At 53.0% G+C, this 14,195-nt stretch overlaps 1 protein-coding gene across 1 annotated transcript in view; it reads right to left on the reverse strand.

Annotated features, from left to right (window-relative positions):
* Bmp7 (bone morphogenetic protein 7) overlaps positions 1-14,195 on the reverse strand; it is an 80,324-nt gene that overhangs the window by 15,594 nt on the left and 50,535 nt on the right. Inside the window, exon 3 of the mRNA XM_031372901.1 lies at positions 11,572-11,720. Coding sequence (XP_031228761.1) covers positions 11,572-11,720 — 149 coding nt within the window. The remainder of the gene's footprint in view (positions 1-11,571; positions 11,721-14,195) is intronic.

The raw sequence follows: 14,195 nt of genomic DNA on the forward strand, positions 1-14,195 counted from the left end.
TGGGGAGCACATGCACAGCGTGGGGAGCACATGCCCAGCGTGGGGAGCACATCCCCAGCGTGGGGAGCACATGCCCAGCATGGGGAGCACATCCCCAGCATGGGGAGCACATGCCCAGCGTGGGGAGCACATCCCCAGCGTGGGGAGCACATCCCCAGCGTGGGGAGCACATCCCCAGCGTGGGGAGCACATGCCCAGCGTGGGGAGCACATCCCCAGCATGGGGAGCACATCCCCAGCATGGGGAGCACATGCCCAGCGTGGGGAGCACATGCCCAGCATGGGGAGCACATCCCCAGCGTGGAGGAGGCCCTGGGTTTGTGGCCAGCACTGGTGACAGTTACATCACGGCACCATGGCCTGCTATATACAGGTATGCATATATACACTCATACACTTATACACACAGGCACACATATACTTGATATAGAGAGTCTCACTACACGGCCCAGGCCAGCCTTAAACCCACAACCATCCTCCTTACTGAGGGCTGGGCTCTCAGGCGTGAGCCACCACACTGTATTCTTTTTTATATTGAACAAGGGGGCAGTCAAGAAAAGGGTAATTACGGGAATTTCTTTCCCCTCAAGAGGATTTGGCATGGCAGTTTCAGTTAATACTAGTAATTATTTGTTTTGATTATCTGTATTTAAATATCCAACAAGGTTACTGAAATGAGGCATGGGGTAGAAATGGGTAAATTCATTAATCTAGGCAGACAAAAAAAAAAACCACAAACACAATACTTTGAACCATATACTCTGTCTTCGGCAAAATTAGAAAATATTTCTATTTTAGCTGAGGGTTAGCTGGACAAGGGTTTTTCTCCAAGCCCGGAGACTTCCCTGTGAAAAGGCAAGTTTTGGAAATAAGGAGGCAGGTTGCCTCAACTGAATAGGAACTTCAGAAAACCAAATGCTCTAGTTACGTGCAGGGCTGCACTGAAGGCCTTGGGATCGATCACTGGTCACTCAAATTTAACTGGCATCTTCTGTCTCCTTAAGGCTGGGACAGGACATTTTCCTCACTGTGTCCTAAGGACTTCCTCAGAACAACCAAAAGCTGGAGGGGCACGCCGGCTGCCTGCCGGCCGGCCTGCCACAAAGTCAGGGCACAGCCAGGGGTGACTGTTCCTTCCTGGGACTCTCCGCTGCTGCTCCCCATGAGACAAGGTTTCATGTAGCCCAGGCTAGTGTTAAATTCATTATATAGCTGGGGCTGGCCTTGAACTTCCTGTCCTCCCTCCTCCACCTCTGGAGTGCTGGAATTCCAGGCAGCCCTTTACGAGGTGCTAGAGATCAAAGCCAGGACTTCAAGCACGGTAGCAAGTCTCCACCAAGTCACAGCACGGCCTTTTAAAAGTAAGAAATAATAAAAATGACTTTTCAGAGGTTGGGTTTTTTGTTTTTTGTTTTAAATGGTGTTCTGTTTGCAAATATGTATGCGGACATGGATGTCAATGCCTCCAACAGCCAGCTGAGTTAGCATGAGTGTGCGCACGCGTGCGCACGCGCGCACGCACACACACACACACACACACACACACACACACAGCCTCTTCCGGCTCTCAGCAGGAGGCTGCTGCTCTTAGAGACCACTAGGCCACCTACCATGGTCTGGGTATGTGTAGGTCAGAGGGAACCCATTGCCGCTGGCACTGCACAGACGCTAGCCACCCCCAGCTAGTTAGTTATCACAGACGCCAGCCACCCCCCAGCTAGTTAGTTATCACAGACGCCAGCCACCCCCAGCTAGTTAGTTATCACAGACGCTAGCCACCCCCAGCTAGTTAGTTATCCAGTTTCTCAGGTCACTATCCTGATCCACGAAGTGCAATTTGGGGTCTCACTGGGGCTCTACCTTTTCTTGACGCATCACATGGACTCTGCCAGTCTTCTGCACTAACTTATTTCAACCTACCTACATATCTTCCAGACTCTTCCATGACGCACCATGTCTGCATTATTATTGACCCTTTTCATTGCTAAGTAGTATTTCACAACACGCTTGTCACAGCCCATTTGTCCTTATGGACCCAGTGGGAAGCAGCCACACAGAGGTTGTCATGGGAACCTGCCTTCTCATTTCCTGGTGAATAGTAGAAGCTAAGTCCTTCACGCCTCCAGTTCCTGGATCACGGTGTCCTGCGGGAGGATCAGGGGAGCTCAGCTAGGCCTTCCGAGAGGCCCAGGCAGAGAAGCAGCGGTGTGATCAGGGACCTTTAGAGGGAGCTGCCGACCTCACCGCCTAACCCTGGTCTCTGGCCTCCCTCTTCCCTGAAGGCTGCAGACCAGAATTTCTCCTGCCTCCCTCGTGCTGGGGCTGGGTGCTGCTGGCTTCTCGGACTTGCTTTCCTCCTTGAGAGGGCAGGCCTGAGGAGAAATATGAGTCGCTTACACTACGCACTGAGTCCCTGAGTCCCGTCTCCCTCCACACCTGGGGACCTGAGGCAGCCATTTCGCCAAGTGTGCTGTGACGAGGCCCAGGACAAAAATGCCAATGTGCTTAAGTGACGGGCCAAAGGGGGAAGCCTCGATGCCCCCGGCATGCTAGCCCAGGAGTCAGCAAACTGCATCTGGCCAGCTGCTGCTTTAGCAAACAAAGTTTTATTAGAACACAGCCAGTGCAGAGTCACAAACGCAGCCTTTGGCTGCCCTCATGCTAACGAGCATTGGTGAAAGAAAGCAAGTCCCCTCCGAACCGGAAGCCTCCAGCCTCTGGACTGTTCTACGGGCATTTGCCAGCATTTGCTCTGACTCACAGGGACTAGGTCTGCTTATTTACACCTCATAAGGAAAACTACAGGTGAGCTGGGAGCTCCCGGCTGGTGGAGAGCTGGTGGAGCCTGCACAGAGCCCTGGGTTTGATCTCCGGTACTGCATAAAACCAGGCCTGGTGGAGCATGTCCGTAACACCAGCACGGGGAAGATAGAGGAGGAGGGGTCAGAAGCTCAAGGTCACCATTAACTACGCAACAAGTTCGAGAGCAGACCACCTGCAGTCCCCAGAGATGAGATGCCAGCACGATTCTGCTAAGAGCCAGTCTGGTGACAACCCTTCCTCACACAGATGTGTGCTGCTTCAGCAAGACAGAGTCCACACCTGGCTAGCTGACTCAAATGGCATACTTCACTTTGCACCATTTCCCATAGAGTCTAGCCAGATGTCAGGACAAAGGACCCACAAACTGCAAAAGGACCAGGCCAGGAGACCTTCCAGGAAGCCATCAGACGGGCATGTGGTTTTGAGAAATGAGTTGAGGACAGGGACCAAGAGGCGCATGGGAACAGCCAGCAGGGCACGAGCAGGATCCGGGAGCTCAGCACCTGACGAGCTCTTAGAAATATCCCAGAGCAGGCAGGAAGTACAAACGGAGCCTCTGGGAATGGAGGGTGCATCCTCCCGCATACAGGGTGGCACCCTGCTCTCCTGTGGCTTCTTTGCTTTCTAGGCCCAGGACCCCAGCCACCCTGCTGAGAACCCAAGAATGTTCTTCATCAATTACGGAAAAATTGATTCCAGCCACTCCATTGGAAGGACCAAGGCCCCAGTGACACGTGAGACTGTAGTGAACACTTGTGACCTCCTTCTGGCCCCAGTGGCCCAATTCTACCCAGACCTAAACAGCCAGCTGGATGACAGGAAGGGCCGCTGGGCCTCTTCTGTTCTCTGTCTTTTGGGATTCTGGGCAAAAAGGAAGTGACGTAATCCTGGAGTGCAGAGGCGCCTCTAGCCAGCTGTGCTGTAAGAGAGGCTACCCACCAGACTGGCCTTATGCCAGAGTGTCCAACCTCAGGCCAGAGGCTCGGTTCCTGCTTTCTCCCACAGATGCCCCAGCACCACATCTGGACAGCACATGCCCTTTGGTCCTTTAAATGCCCTGTGACCATATCGGATCCACTCGGGACAGTCAAAACACACAGACACATACAGACACACACAGACACACACACACAGACATACACGGAGAGAGGGAGGGAGGGAAGGAGGGAGGGAGGGATAGAAGGAGGGAGGGAGGGAGATGTTTGGAAGGTAGAGGTGGGTGAAAAGAAGGCGTACTGTGGCCTGGAAGCTCGGGAGATGGGGCATAAGCCCTGGAAGGCACTGAAGAAGCAGTTGTAAGGAGACTGGGGAGCTGGATGGAGCCAGATGGAGCTGGATGAGGGCACCAGATGACAGGGCCTATGGGTGTTTCCTTCTGGAGCAGGCAAGAGAGCCTGGGTGGGTCACAGGAAGTAGGGTGGCTGGGATCCTCATGGTGGAAACAAAGTGCCTCTGCATGGGCAGGGGTCAGTGTGTGTGGGACAGGTTCCTCTCGCTACAGTAGACGCTGCAGTTACAGGACACCTTGGGAAAGTAGGCGTGTCCATTTGTGGACCACAGGAAGCCCTTCAGAGCAAGAACTTGTCCACCCAGTCTGCCTCTCTCCTTCAGTGTGAGGTCTCCGTTTACTGCCCATCTTGGGAGAGGCTGTGGGTCACGTGACAGCCAATCCACCTTTCAGGCTGTTTGTTGAATGACTGCATAAGCTTCCAACCAATGAGGATCAACAGGCTATTAGCTGCAGAAAGCTGCTTCTAACACGTGGGCATGGGAAAGAGGTCAGCGCGGCTCTGCAGTGCCATGGACCACCATATCAACCAGGACACTGAGGGGTCTGAGAGTGGGGTCAGCTGAGCCTTTGAATGTTAAGCCCATGAGGTGTTGGTATGGGAGGAAGCTTTTTTGGTTTGGTTTTGGTTTTCTATTTGAGGTGGCCTAGAACTATATGAAAGAAACCCAGTCTAACTTCAAATTCATGGCAATCCATCGGCCTCTACCTCCCACTTGCTGCAATTACAGATGTAATTCGCTGCCCTGCGCTCAGAAAATGTCTTATTTTCACAGCAGCCAGGATAACACAGGCCACACGGTCATAAAAAGTGGAACGCAGGCTGCGGCACACAGAGACATGCTCATCCTATAGGCCTCACAGGGAATCCCTTCTCTCTTTTTCTGGTCTCTCCATCCCAGAGGAAAGAAGGGAGGATGATAGGTGTGGAGAGGCCTGGGCCTCACTCTGTCTGATCTGCCCAGCTGGCCCTAGCACAGCCCTTTATGTACCCACTGTCCCCTCAAGCCTTTCCCTCACCAGGTCATTGGTACCCACATTTCTTTTCTTTTTCTTTTTTTCTTTTTGGTTTTTTGAAACAGGGTGTCTCTGTATATCCCTGGCTGTCCTGGAACTCACTCTGTAGCCCAGGCTGTCCTCGAACTCAGAAATCTGCCTGCCTCTGCCTCCCAAGTGCTGGGATTAAAGGTGTGTGCCCCCACCACGCGGTGGTACCCACATTTCTAAAAGGTAAGTTTCCATTGAAGAGCAGGGGACCCATGTCTGAGTCGCAAGTTCGGCCCTGAAAGCCATGTGACTTAACCCCTGGCTTTTTATTGCCTCGCTTCGTTTCCTCATTTCTAAAAGGCTGTCAGTGACCGCTGGTCTCCCCCAGGCAGGGAGACTGAGAATTAAGTACATCAGCATTAATGAAGACATCTACCATTCAGGAGCATGGAGGCAGGGCTGCCCCAGGGCGCCACACGTCCCATGAGCTCACCCACTTCTTCCTCCCAGCTGTCTACAGAAGAGGTAAAGTCATCATGTCCATGGAGAACACGAAGGAACAGAGACTCCAAGAGGTTGGCTGGGATGAACCTGAGGAGCAGCAATGGTGCCCCCAGGGACCACAGGACAGTCCTGCTTCCAGTAGCTAAGGGTGAGCCAGAGCCTGGCGGGACACCAACTCAGAGCACAGGAGACCGCATGGGTAGCTCTTCTCTCCTATCCCCCCCAACCCCAAACCCCACGCCCAGCAGCAGCCTGGTGTGCAGGACATGGCCAGGAATAGAGAAAGAATGGAGCTTGGGCAGAAGGAGTCGCCAGCCAGCCCTCACCCCTACAGCATTCATCTGTCTGTCCTTCCCAACGCTGCATGCCTGTCTCTGGGAGCCAAGGTGTCCATAGGGTATTGACTTCCGCCCCCACACCACACTCTCGCCCCCGGAACCCAGCTGTGACGCTTTGGTGACTAATGGGGGGGGGGCGCTGCAGCTGGGAAGAGGGCTAACAGGCAGGCTTTGCACACTGCCTGGGTGGTCTGGGAAGGGCACCTCTGACCCGGGACCTCCCTCAGGGCCTGATGGAGGAAGTGAGGATCCAGCATGCTGGGGACTCTGCAATTTGCCATCCGGTAGGGTCTGACGTCAGGCCGGAAAAACATCGGGCTTCCAGAAGGAACTCTGTGGTGTTGTCACCACACTCGGATGGAAACAGATGTCTTTGAGCAGGGAGAGAAACTGAGGCCTGGCAGGCACTCAGCTTCAAATTCTGGCCGCCACCAGACAGGCTGTGTGGCCTCAAGGTTTGGTGGTCTTGATTTACTGTTAGAGTCGGGGTGAGGACTGGTAATCTGCCTCCTGGGATCCTAGTACCACCCTGAGCTTGACCTTTGCAAGAACTTCGAAAACATCAAGTTCCCAGGGTGGGCACAGGGGACTCTGCTGCCAGCTCAAGGCCCAGCACACAGTAGCTGCTGGTCACACTGACTTCCCAGTGGGCCCTGTAAGCCTTTTTACCCATGTGGTTGCAGGAGAGGAGTCTGTCAGTCGTCAGCTTTCTACATAAGCAGGGTGTCCTCGCCACGGGGTATGAAGGGTCACGGTGCTATTGTTACGTAGCCAGACGCCAAGGTGCCCAAAAACACAATCAGGAGACACCCTCAGGGACTTGCTGTTGGTGCGTGCGGAGGGACCTGTGCACCCAGGTGACTCTAACGGACCTGCCGCTGGAGACCACCGGATAGGGAAGACCATGAACCTGAGGCCAGGAAGTACCAGTCACCCTGTCCTGTAGCCCATCCCAGAACTCCTCACCCACACAGCCAATGGCCTCGGGGTATTTGTCTGGATGGTCTGAGGGCAGTCCCTGGCCAGGCGACCAATGAAAGGCCTTCCTGGGAGAGCACTGTACCTGGACAGGTATGCCTCCCTGCTGTGCCTTATTCAGGGAGCAGGAGCAGGGAGCCTCGCCCTGATGCTACAAAAGTTCTTTACCTACCAGCCTGGAGAGCTCGGCTTCCAGATGAGCTGTTGGTATTTGGAGCCCTATGGGCTCTCTGGGTACGGCCTCCTCTCCTGTGCCCGTTTACTTTCCTCAGCTGGCATTCCTCATCTCTAACAGACCGGGAACCCTTCCCCTCCAGGGGCACCTGTGGCTCTTCAGGAAGCATCGGCTGAGGAAGGCTGGTACAGACCCAGTGCCATAGCTTCCTCCAGAAGTTATCCCTTTCAAAAGAGCCAATACGCCCAGCTTGGCGGGTTATCTGGTGTCTCCATAGCTATTCAATTCAAGAGCTGCTGTGGACCCCAGGGTCAGACGGGCGTGGCTGGGGCCACCAGACGCGTCTGTGGACAATGAAGTGAATACTTGTGTCAAGCAGAGCTTTCTCTGGTTTGTTGGAAATCATTTTAAAATACAAAGACTTGGGTTGGGGAGATGACCGGGTGGGTCAAGTGCTCACCAGCCAAATGCAAGGATGTGATTGGATTCCCAGCAACTATTGGAGAAGCAGACCATGGCTGAATGCCTGGGAAACCCCGGCTCCGGGTTTGGGGGAGTCAAGACAGGCAGATCCCTAAAGTTCACTGGGCAGCCTGTCTAGCCAATCAGTGAGCTGCGGATTGAGGGAGGGAGGGACTGTGTCCAAAAGAAAAAAAATAGGTGGAGAGAGAGACAGGAAGGCAGCTGATCTTGACCTCTGACCTCTACATACCCACGTGAACATGTATCTGTGCACAACCACTCAGGCACACACATACACCTACACACATGTAAACATTCACTTACACAGGAAAAAAAAACCAGGAAGAGTCAAAAATGACAAGAGCAGCCAAGAACAGTCACCAGGGCGACATTCATGTGACATTCATTTACCTACTCCTACTGCAGAAGTCATAACTCCAGAACTTTCAAGAGGCCTGGGTAAGTCTTGGGGGCAGGAAAACGGAAAAGACTGGGACGGGGACACAGGGACCAGAACAGAAAGCACAGTGATCCTAAACACTGCGGTCTCCTCTCAGCCTTGAACTTAGGTGAGCTTGCACGAAAGGAATGTTCTAGAAGGTGGGGGTGGGAGGGCAAGATCAGGATCGCTCCAGTTCTCTATATCTTGCTCCCACAGCCCTGGGCTGCAGAAAAGGAAAAAAGAGGGAGGGTCCTTTGTCACCCTCAAGATTCTAGCTAGGGTCCAGATTGAAGCCATGGCCTCTGACAGGAGGGAAAAGAGGCGAAGGCCAGAAACCACAGGGGAGAAAGTGATCATGTCCGCTCATGTCTGGGGCTTCAAGGATAAAGAATACCAAACTAAACTGCAGAGAGCTGGAATGGAACAGAAATCGAGTGCCGGAGCCCCAGGCAGACAGGAAAATAGGGTGCAAGGTGGTTCAGTCAGTGAGGGGCTTGCCTCCAAAGCAGGAGGCCCTGACTTTGATCTCCCAGAACCCATGTAGAGAAAATCAGGGGGTGGGGAGGCAATATGGCTCAGCAGGTAAAGGTGCTTGCCACCAAGCCTGACCAACTGAGTTTGGAATCCACACAGTAGGAGAGAGCAGACTTCTTCAAGTTGTTCTCTGACCTCCACATATGTGACGCGTGCGCGCGCATGCGCACACACACACACACACACACACACACACACACACACACGCGCGCGCGCGCGCGCATAGATGTGAATTTTAAAAGCTGTGTTATTCCAACACCAGGCAGGAAAATGCAGATCCCTGGGCTTCATTAGCCAAACAACCCGACTTACTTGGTGAATTCAGCTGAGGAAAAAGGCCTTGTCTCAAAAACCAAGATGGAAGCAACCGCAACCAAGGAATGATATTCCAGGCTGACCCCTGGTTTCCACGTGCACACACATACACCCATGAGTACACAGATACACACACAACACAGAGAAAAAAAAATCGAAGATCGCAAATCTCTGCTATGGGAAATGCCACGCTTCTGTCAGGAGGACAGAGGTGCTACCAGAGGCAAGGTGCTTCTGTCCTGTGGGTCTTGAGTAAGGAAGGGCAGGTATAAGAGCTGAAACCCACTATGCCGCTGAAGGAAGCTTGGCGGTCTCAAAACTGGGCAAGCTGAAGATATGGCTGCAGCAGCACAGACAGGGTCAAATTCAGACGTAAGCTTTTTTAACTCACTCAGCGGAAAAGGACTGGAGCCCCGCTCCTCACGACTGTCCCATTTGCAAGAGTCACAGTGGGAGACCGGCAGGCCTCCAGCCATCACAGTGGTAGTGCCAGCCACAGTTTACACCTAAGTTCTGACCACTCACAGCGTGGTCAAGGAACTGGCGTCCAGCATCCTGGGGGGCAGAAGAGGCTGTCCTGAAAGAAGCCTTCTTGAACTCCAAACCTATTCTTATTTGAATCTTTATTTTGAAAAGTGCCCTGGGAAACACACATGTGCCCTTGTACACGTGTGGGAGACACCTCGCATGAATTTCTCTCCTACCCTATGAGGCTCACGGATTAAATTCAGTCAGCTTAGTGGTAAGTGTCCCACTGAGACACAATTTTAAATCTCTCCCCATACCAACTCATGAAATCCTGTAAGAACCCCAGGGCCACACCCCTTATCACCTGCATGTTGGAGACAAGCGTGCCAAGATCCCAAGTCCAAAGTCACAGACTGAGATGGTGTAGGGCTCTAGACACTGACAATGTGTGGTCATAAAACAAAGTGAACTAGAAAACTCTTTAATGGCAGATGGCACCAGGTACATTGCCACCTGAACACTGTGGTAGTTTGAATGAGAAATGTCCCCCATGATCTTTGGCATCTATACACTTGGTCACCTGTTGGTGGCACTTTTGGGGGCAGGTTAGCTGGTGCAGCCTAACTGGAGGAAGTAAGTCGAGGGGGCCCCGGGCTTTCAAAGTAAAAAGCCTCTCCTACTTCTACCTCCCTGTTCCATGATTTCGGTTTGACGATGTGAGCTCTCCGTCCCTGCCACTATGCCTGCTGCCTGCTGTCTTCCGCATTGAGGATGTTGAGCCTCAGGAACTGCAAGCCAAAATGAACTCCTTTTTCTGTAAGTCACCTGGGTCACGGTGTTTTTTCACAGCCACAGGAAAGTAACTAAGACCCACACCATCCTCTGTGTGAGAAACCAAACGGACGGTGAGAACCTGTAGTAAGTTCCTACGCGCCCAGAGAGCGTCCTGGTGAAGGTACCCAGGAGCGCTAAGCAGGGGTCGCCTCTGCGAAGTGGAACTCAGAACCTGGGGGAGAGACACTAGGCAAAACTCCTTACTGTGACACACTTCCATCCTGGTGACTCTAGGGGAATGAGTAGTTCCTGTTCCAAAACAAATTAAAACAAGGGTGCTTCCCCACCCCCGCCCCCAACACCAAAACTGGAGGAAAGATCTCGGGGAAAGACGGCTTGAGACTGATAGCATTTCCTGCTTGTGATGGTTTTTAGATGGTTTGTATATGCTTGGCCCAGGAAGTGGCACCATTAGAAGTTGTGGCCTCATTGGAGTGGGTGTGGCCCTGATGGAGTGGGTGTGGCCTTGTTGGAGTGGATGTATCACTGTGCTGGTGGGCTTTAAGACCCTCATCCTAGCTGTCTGGAAGCCAGTCTTCCACTATCAGCCTTCAGATGAAGATGTAGAACTCTCAGCTCCTCCTGCACCATGCCTGCCTGGATGCTGTCATACTCCCACCTTGATGATAATGGACTGAACCTCTGAACCTGTAAGCCAGCCCCAATTAAATGTTGTCCTTGTAAGAGTTGCCTTGGTCATGGTGTCTGTTCACAGCAGTGACGCCCTAAGTAAGACACTGCTCTTGTGGAAGACCCAAGTCCAGTTCTCAGGACCCACATCACTCATCTCACAACCCCTTGTAACTCCAATCCCAAGGGATCTGATGACCTTGCTCTGAGGTCACCTTTGCTCATGTGCAATACCCCCCCCCCAACACACACAGAAACATACACATGGGAGGGAGCGAGGAAGATGCGCCAGGAAGGTCCAGCTCGCAATGGGAACTCAGACCGCTAAGGTGTTTTAGGTGCTCCCATCTCCCTCACAGAGAGCATTTGCCAGTGTCTGATGACAGAAGGCTGGGGATCCCAGCAACACGCTCCATCTCCTGGGAGGCCAGCAGTGGAAAACCTGGCAGGCACGCCCTGCCCCCGCCCCACGGGGCGTTAGCCTTGTGAAGCTCTCGTGGAGCAGGTCTCAGCTGACCAGAATTCTGCATGTCCAACGCTCTGCACCCCTGCTGATGCTGTGAGTGGTAAGGCCACCTACGGCCCAGCTTGCCCAGCTTGCCCAGCTCCCGCTCCTCTTGCGTAAGCGGCAAGAGCATGCGTTGGGTTTAGGTAAGGAACCAGAGTACTGAGGCTGGTTGAGATGGGGGCAGGCAGACGATAAAACAAGCTTGTGGACTGCCACCGAGCCCCTTCTGAATATAAGGGTGCAGGAAGTTCCCCTGGGACTAGAGGTGTTGGTGTCTGGGACTCACCATCCAGGGTTTCTACAGAGAGCTGTAGGCCCAGGTTGTGCCGAGGGTTGACCACCCAGTGGTTGCTGGTGGCTGTGATGTCAAACACCAACCAGCCCTCCTCAGAAGCCCAGATGGTGCGGCTGTCCAGCAAAAAGAGGTCCGACTCCCTGGAGAGGAGAGACAGAGAAACACAGGCGCAGGGTTAGGAAGGTCGCAGCTCACCCACACTGACAGCCCAGTGACTTACAGACTGGACTCACTCTGTGTAACACACCAAACAGAAGCAGGGCACCAGTCCTCTACACACAGACTTGTCAGAAGGGAAATGGGCGCAATGACCTCTTAATAGTTGTGATGGGGAAAGAAAGTATAGAATTTCCCAGAATGGGGAACTGACACAGGCCATCTCGCTGTACTGTATGTCAGGGGGTCCCAGCAGGACACAGGAGAGGCAGGAATTATACAGCCTGCAGTGTCTGGGGCAGAAGGTAATGCCAACAAGGTCATCTACCACCTGTCTGCCACCATGGACCCTGTTGGAGACTGAAGGTGGCTGGCTAGCTGGCTGAGAGTTGGAGCAATGGGTGGATTTATGGATAGAAGATGGGTGGGTAGATGGATAGGGTAAGTGAGTAAATGAACAGACAGATGACAGATGGATGGGTGGGTAGGTGGGGAGAGATGGAGGGGGATGGATGAGTGGATGAACAGATGGGCAGGTGGGTGGGAGGGCAGAAGGTGAATACATGGATAGATAAATGGATGTATAGATGGATAGGTGGATAAATGGAGAGATGAACTGATAGAGATGGAGATAGAGGATAGATAGATGACATATGGATGGGTGGGTGATGAGTGGATGGATGAGAGAGGTAGATGGAAGGATTAGTGAATAGAAGGAGGATGGATGAGATAGAGGGATGGATGGGTGGATGGGTTGGTAGATGGATGGATGGGTTGGTAGATGGATGGATTGGTGGATGGATGGATGGGTGGATGGATGGATGGGTGGACAGATGGATGGGTGAATGGGGTGGATGTATGGATGATGGACAGATAGATGAGAGAAGTGGATGGAAGGATTGGTAAATAGAAGGAGGATGGTTGAGATAGATGAATGGATGATGGATGTGAGTGATGGATGGATGGGGTGGCGGATGGATGATGGATGGATGGAGGGAGGGATGGATGGATGTGCAGGTATGTGGAAGAGGGATGAGTAGATGAACACAACCCCAACCTTACATACAATATACAAGGTATTCAAAACAGCTCTTGTGAATTTTTAGTTATTAAGACTCAGTCTCAACATTCTGAGGCCTTCAATGGTTAACTAAAATGCTAGAGCACCCATGCTGTCCTGGGCACTGAGTTAGCTGAGGCCTTCGATGGTCAATTAAAATACCAGAGCGCCATGCTGCGCTGGGCATTGAGTTGGTGATGCATGCCCATGCTGTGCTGGGCACTGAGTTGAGTTAGTGATGCCCCTCTCCAACCTGAGCCCTTCCCAGGGCCCCGCACAGCTACCATCAGCCCTGGGTTACCACCTTCCCGGGAACAGGGAAACATTTTCCCTGTTCATACACGAAACCCTCAGATACAGCGACTGTTGTTTGAGCACAGTTCACTGGCCAGGCTCTGGGGAAGAAAACTCAGGCAGCTTCCTGTCACCAGGTTCTCACGACAACCCTGTGAGTTGGGGATCCTGGCCACACGACGGGGGAGATCTCTGTGGGCAGGACTGAGATGCAGAAGGCGGGCCTAGCGGGACTTTCTCTAAACTCTCAGAGCCTTTGACAAATCATTGCTCTGTGTTCCACTCACAGCAGCCAGAGACCACACCAGGTGCCAGTCTGAAGAGTCTCCAGTTGGTCCCAGTCTCCTCCTCCTCCTCAGCTGCTAGCCTTTCCCAGTCATCAGTCTACGGATCTCAGAGATCTCCAAGGTCTCTCCTGCTGGGAGCCATAATGCATTATACTACATCAACACACCCAAGCAGGGAAGCTGAGCTGCACCTAGACTCCTAGCCAGGGTTTTTAACTTCTCTCCACTCAGAAGCCATCAGCATTGCTCTCGGAGTTCAACAGTCACCCAGAAACCAAAAATGGACGCGAGTAGACTCACAGAGCTAGTGCTGAGGCAGGTGTGAGGGGACCGGTGGTCTCATGGATCAAAGTCACCAAAGGCACGAAGAACCCAGGTGGCCTAGGCAAGTCCCATACCCAGGCTTGGAAGAGGTGGGCAGGGGACTCCAGACAAGGACAGCATCACCGGGACTGTAGGCAGAAGTGTGGGTGGTCCCGATGCACACTGCCCATGTGCCTGACACCTGATTTAGAAAATGTTGAATTATATCATTGCTCCAGCCTGAGTCATGCCTTCTTCATAATGTGACGATATTAAGAGGGGAGCTTTCCAAGCTGGCTAGCCAAAGAAGATGGGGCCTGTGGTACTAGACCAGTCCTCCTGTGAGGTTTCCAAGGAGAGCATCTGAGCCCCTTTGTGGTTTCCAGCTTCCACTGTGTGAGGACAGAGTAAAAGGCGCCATCTTACAACAGAGTAACATTTGCCAGACCGGCTCCCACCAGCACCTAGACCTCCCGGCTCCCACCAGCACCTAGACCCCCTGGCTCCCACCAGCA

The sequence above is a fragment of the Mastomys coucha genome, unplaced genomic scaffold (genome assembly GCF_008632895.1).
Source record: "Mastomys coucha isolate ucsf_1 unplaced genomic scaffold, UCSF_Mcou_1 pScaffold15, whole genome shotgun sequence".
Lineage (NCBI taxonomy): Eukaryota > Metazoa > Chordata > Mammalia > Rodentia > Muridae > Mastomys > Mastomys coucha.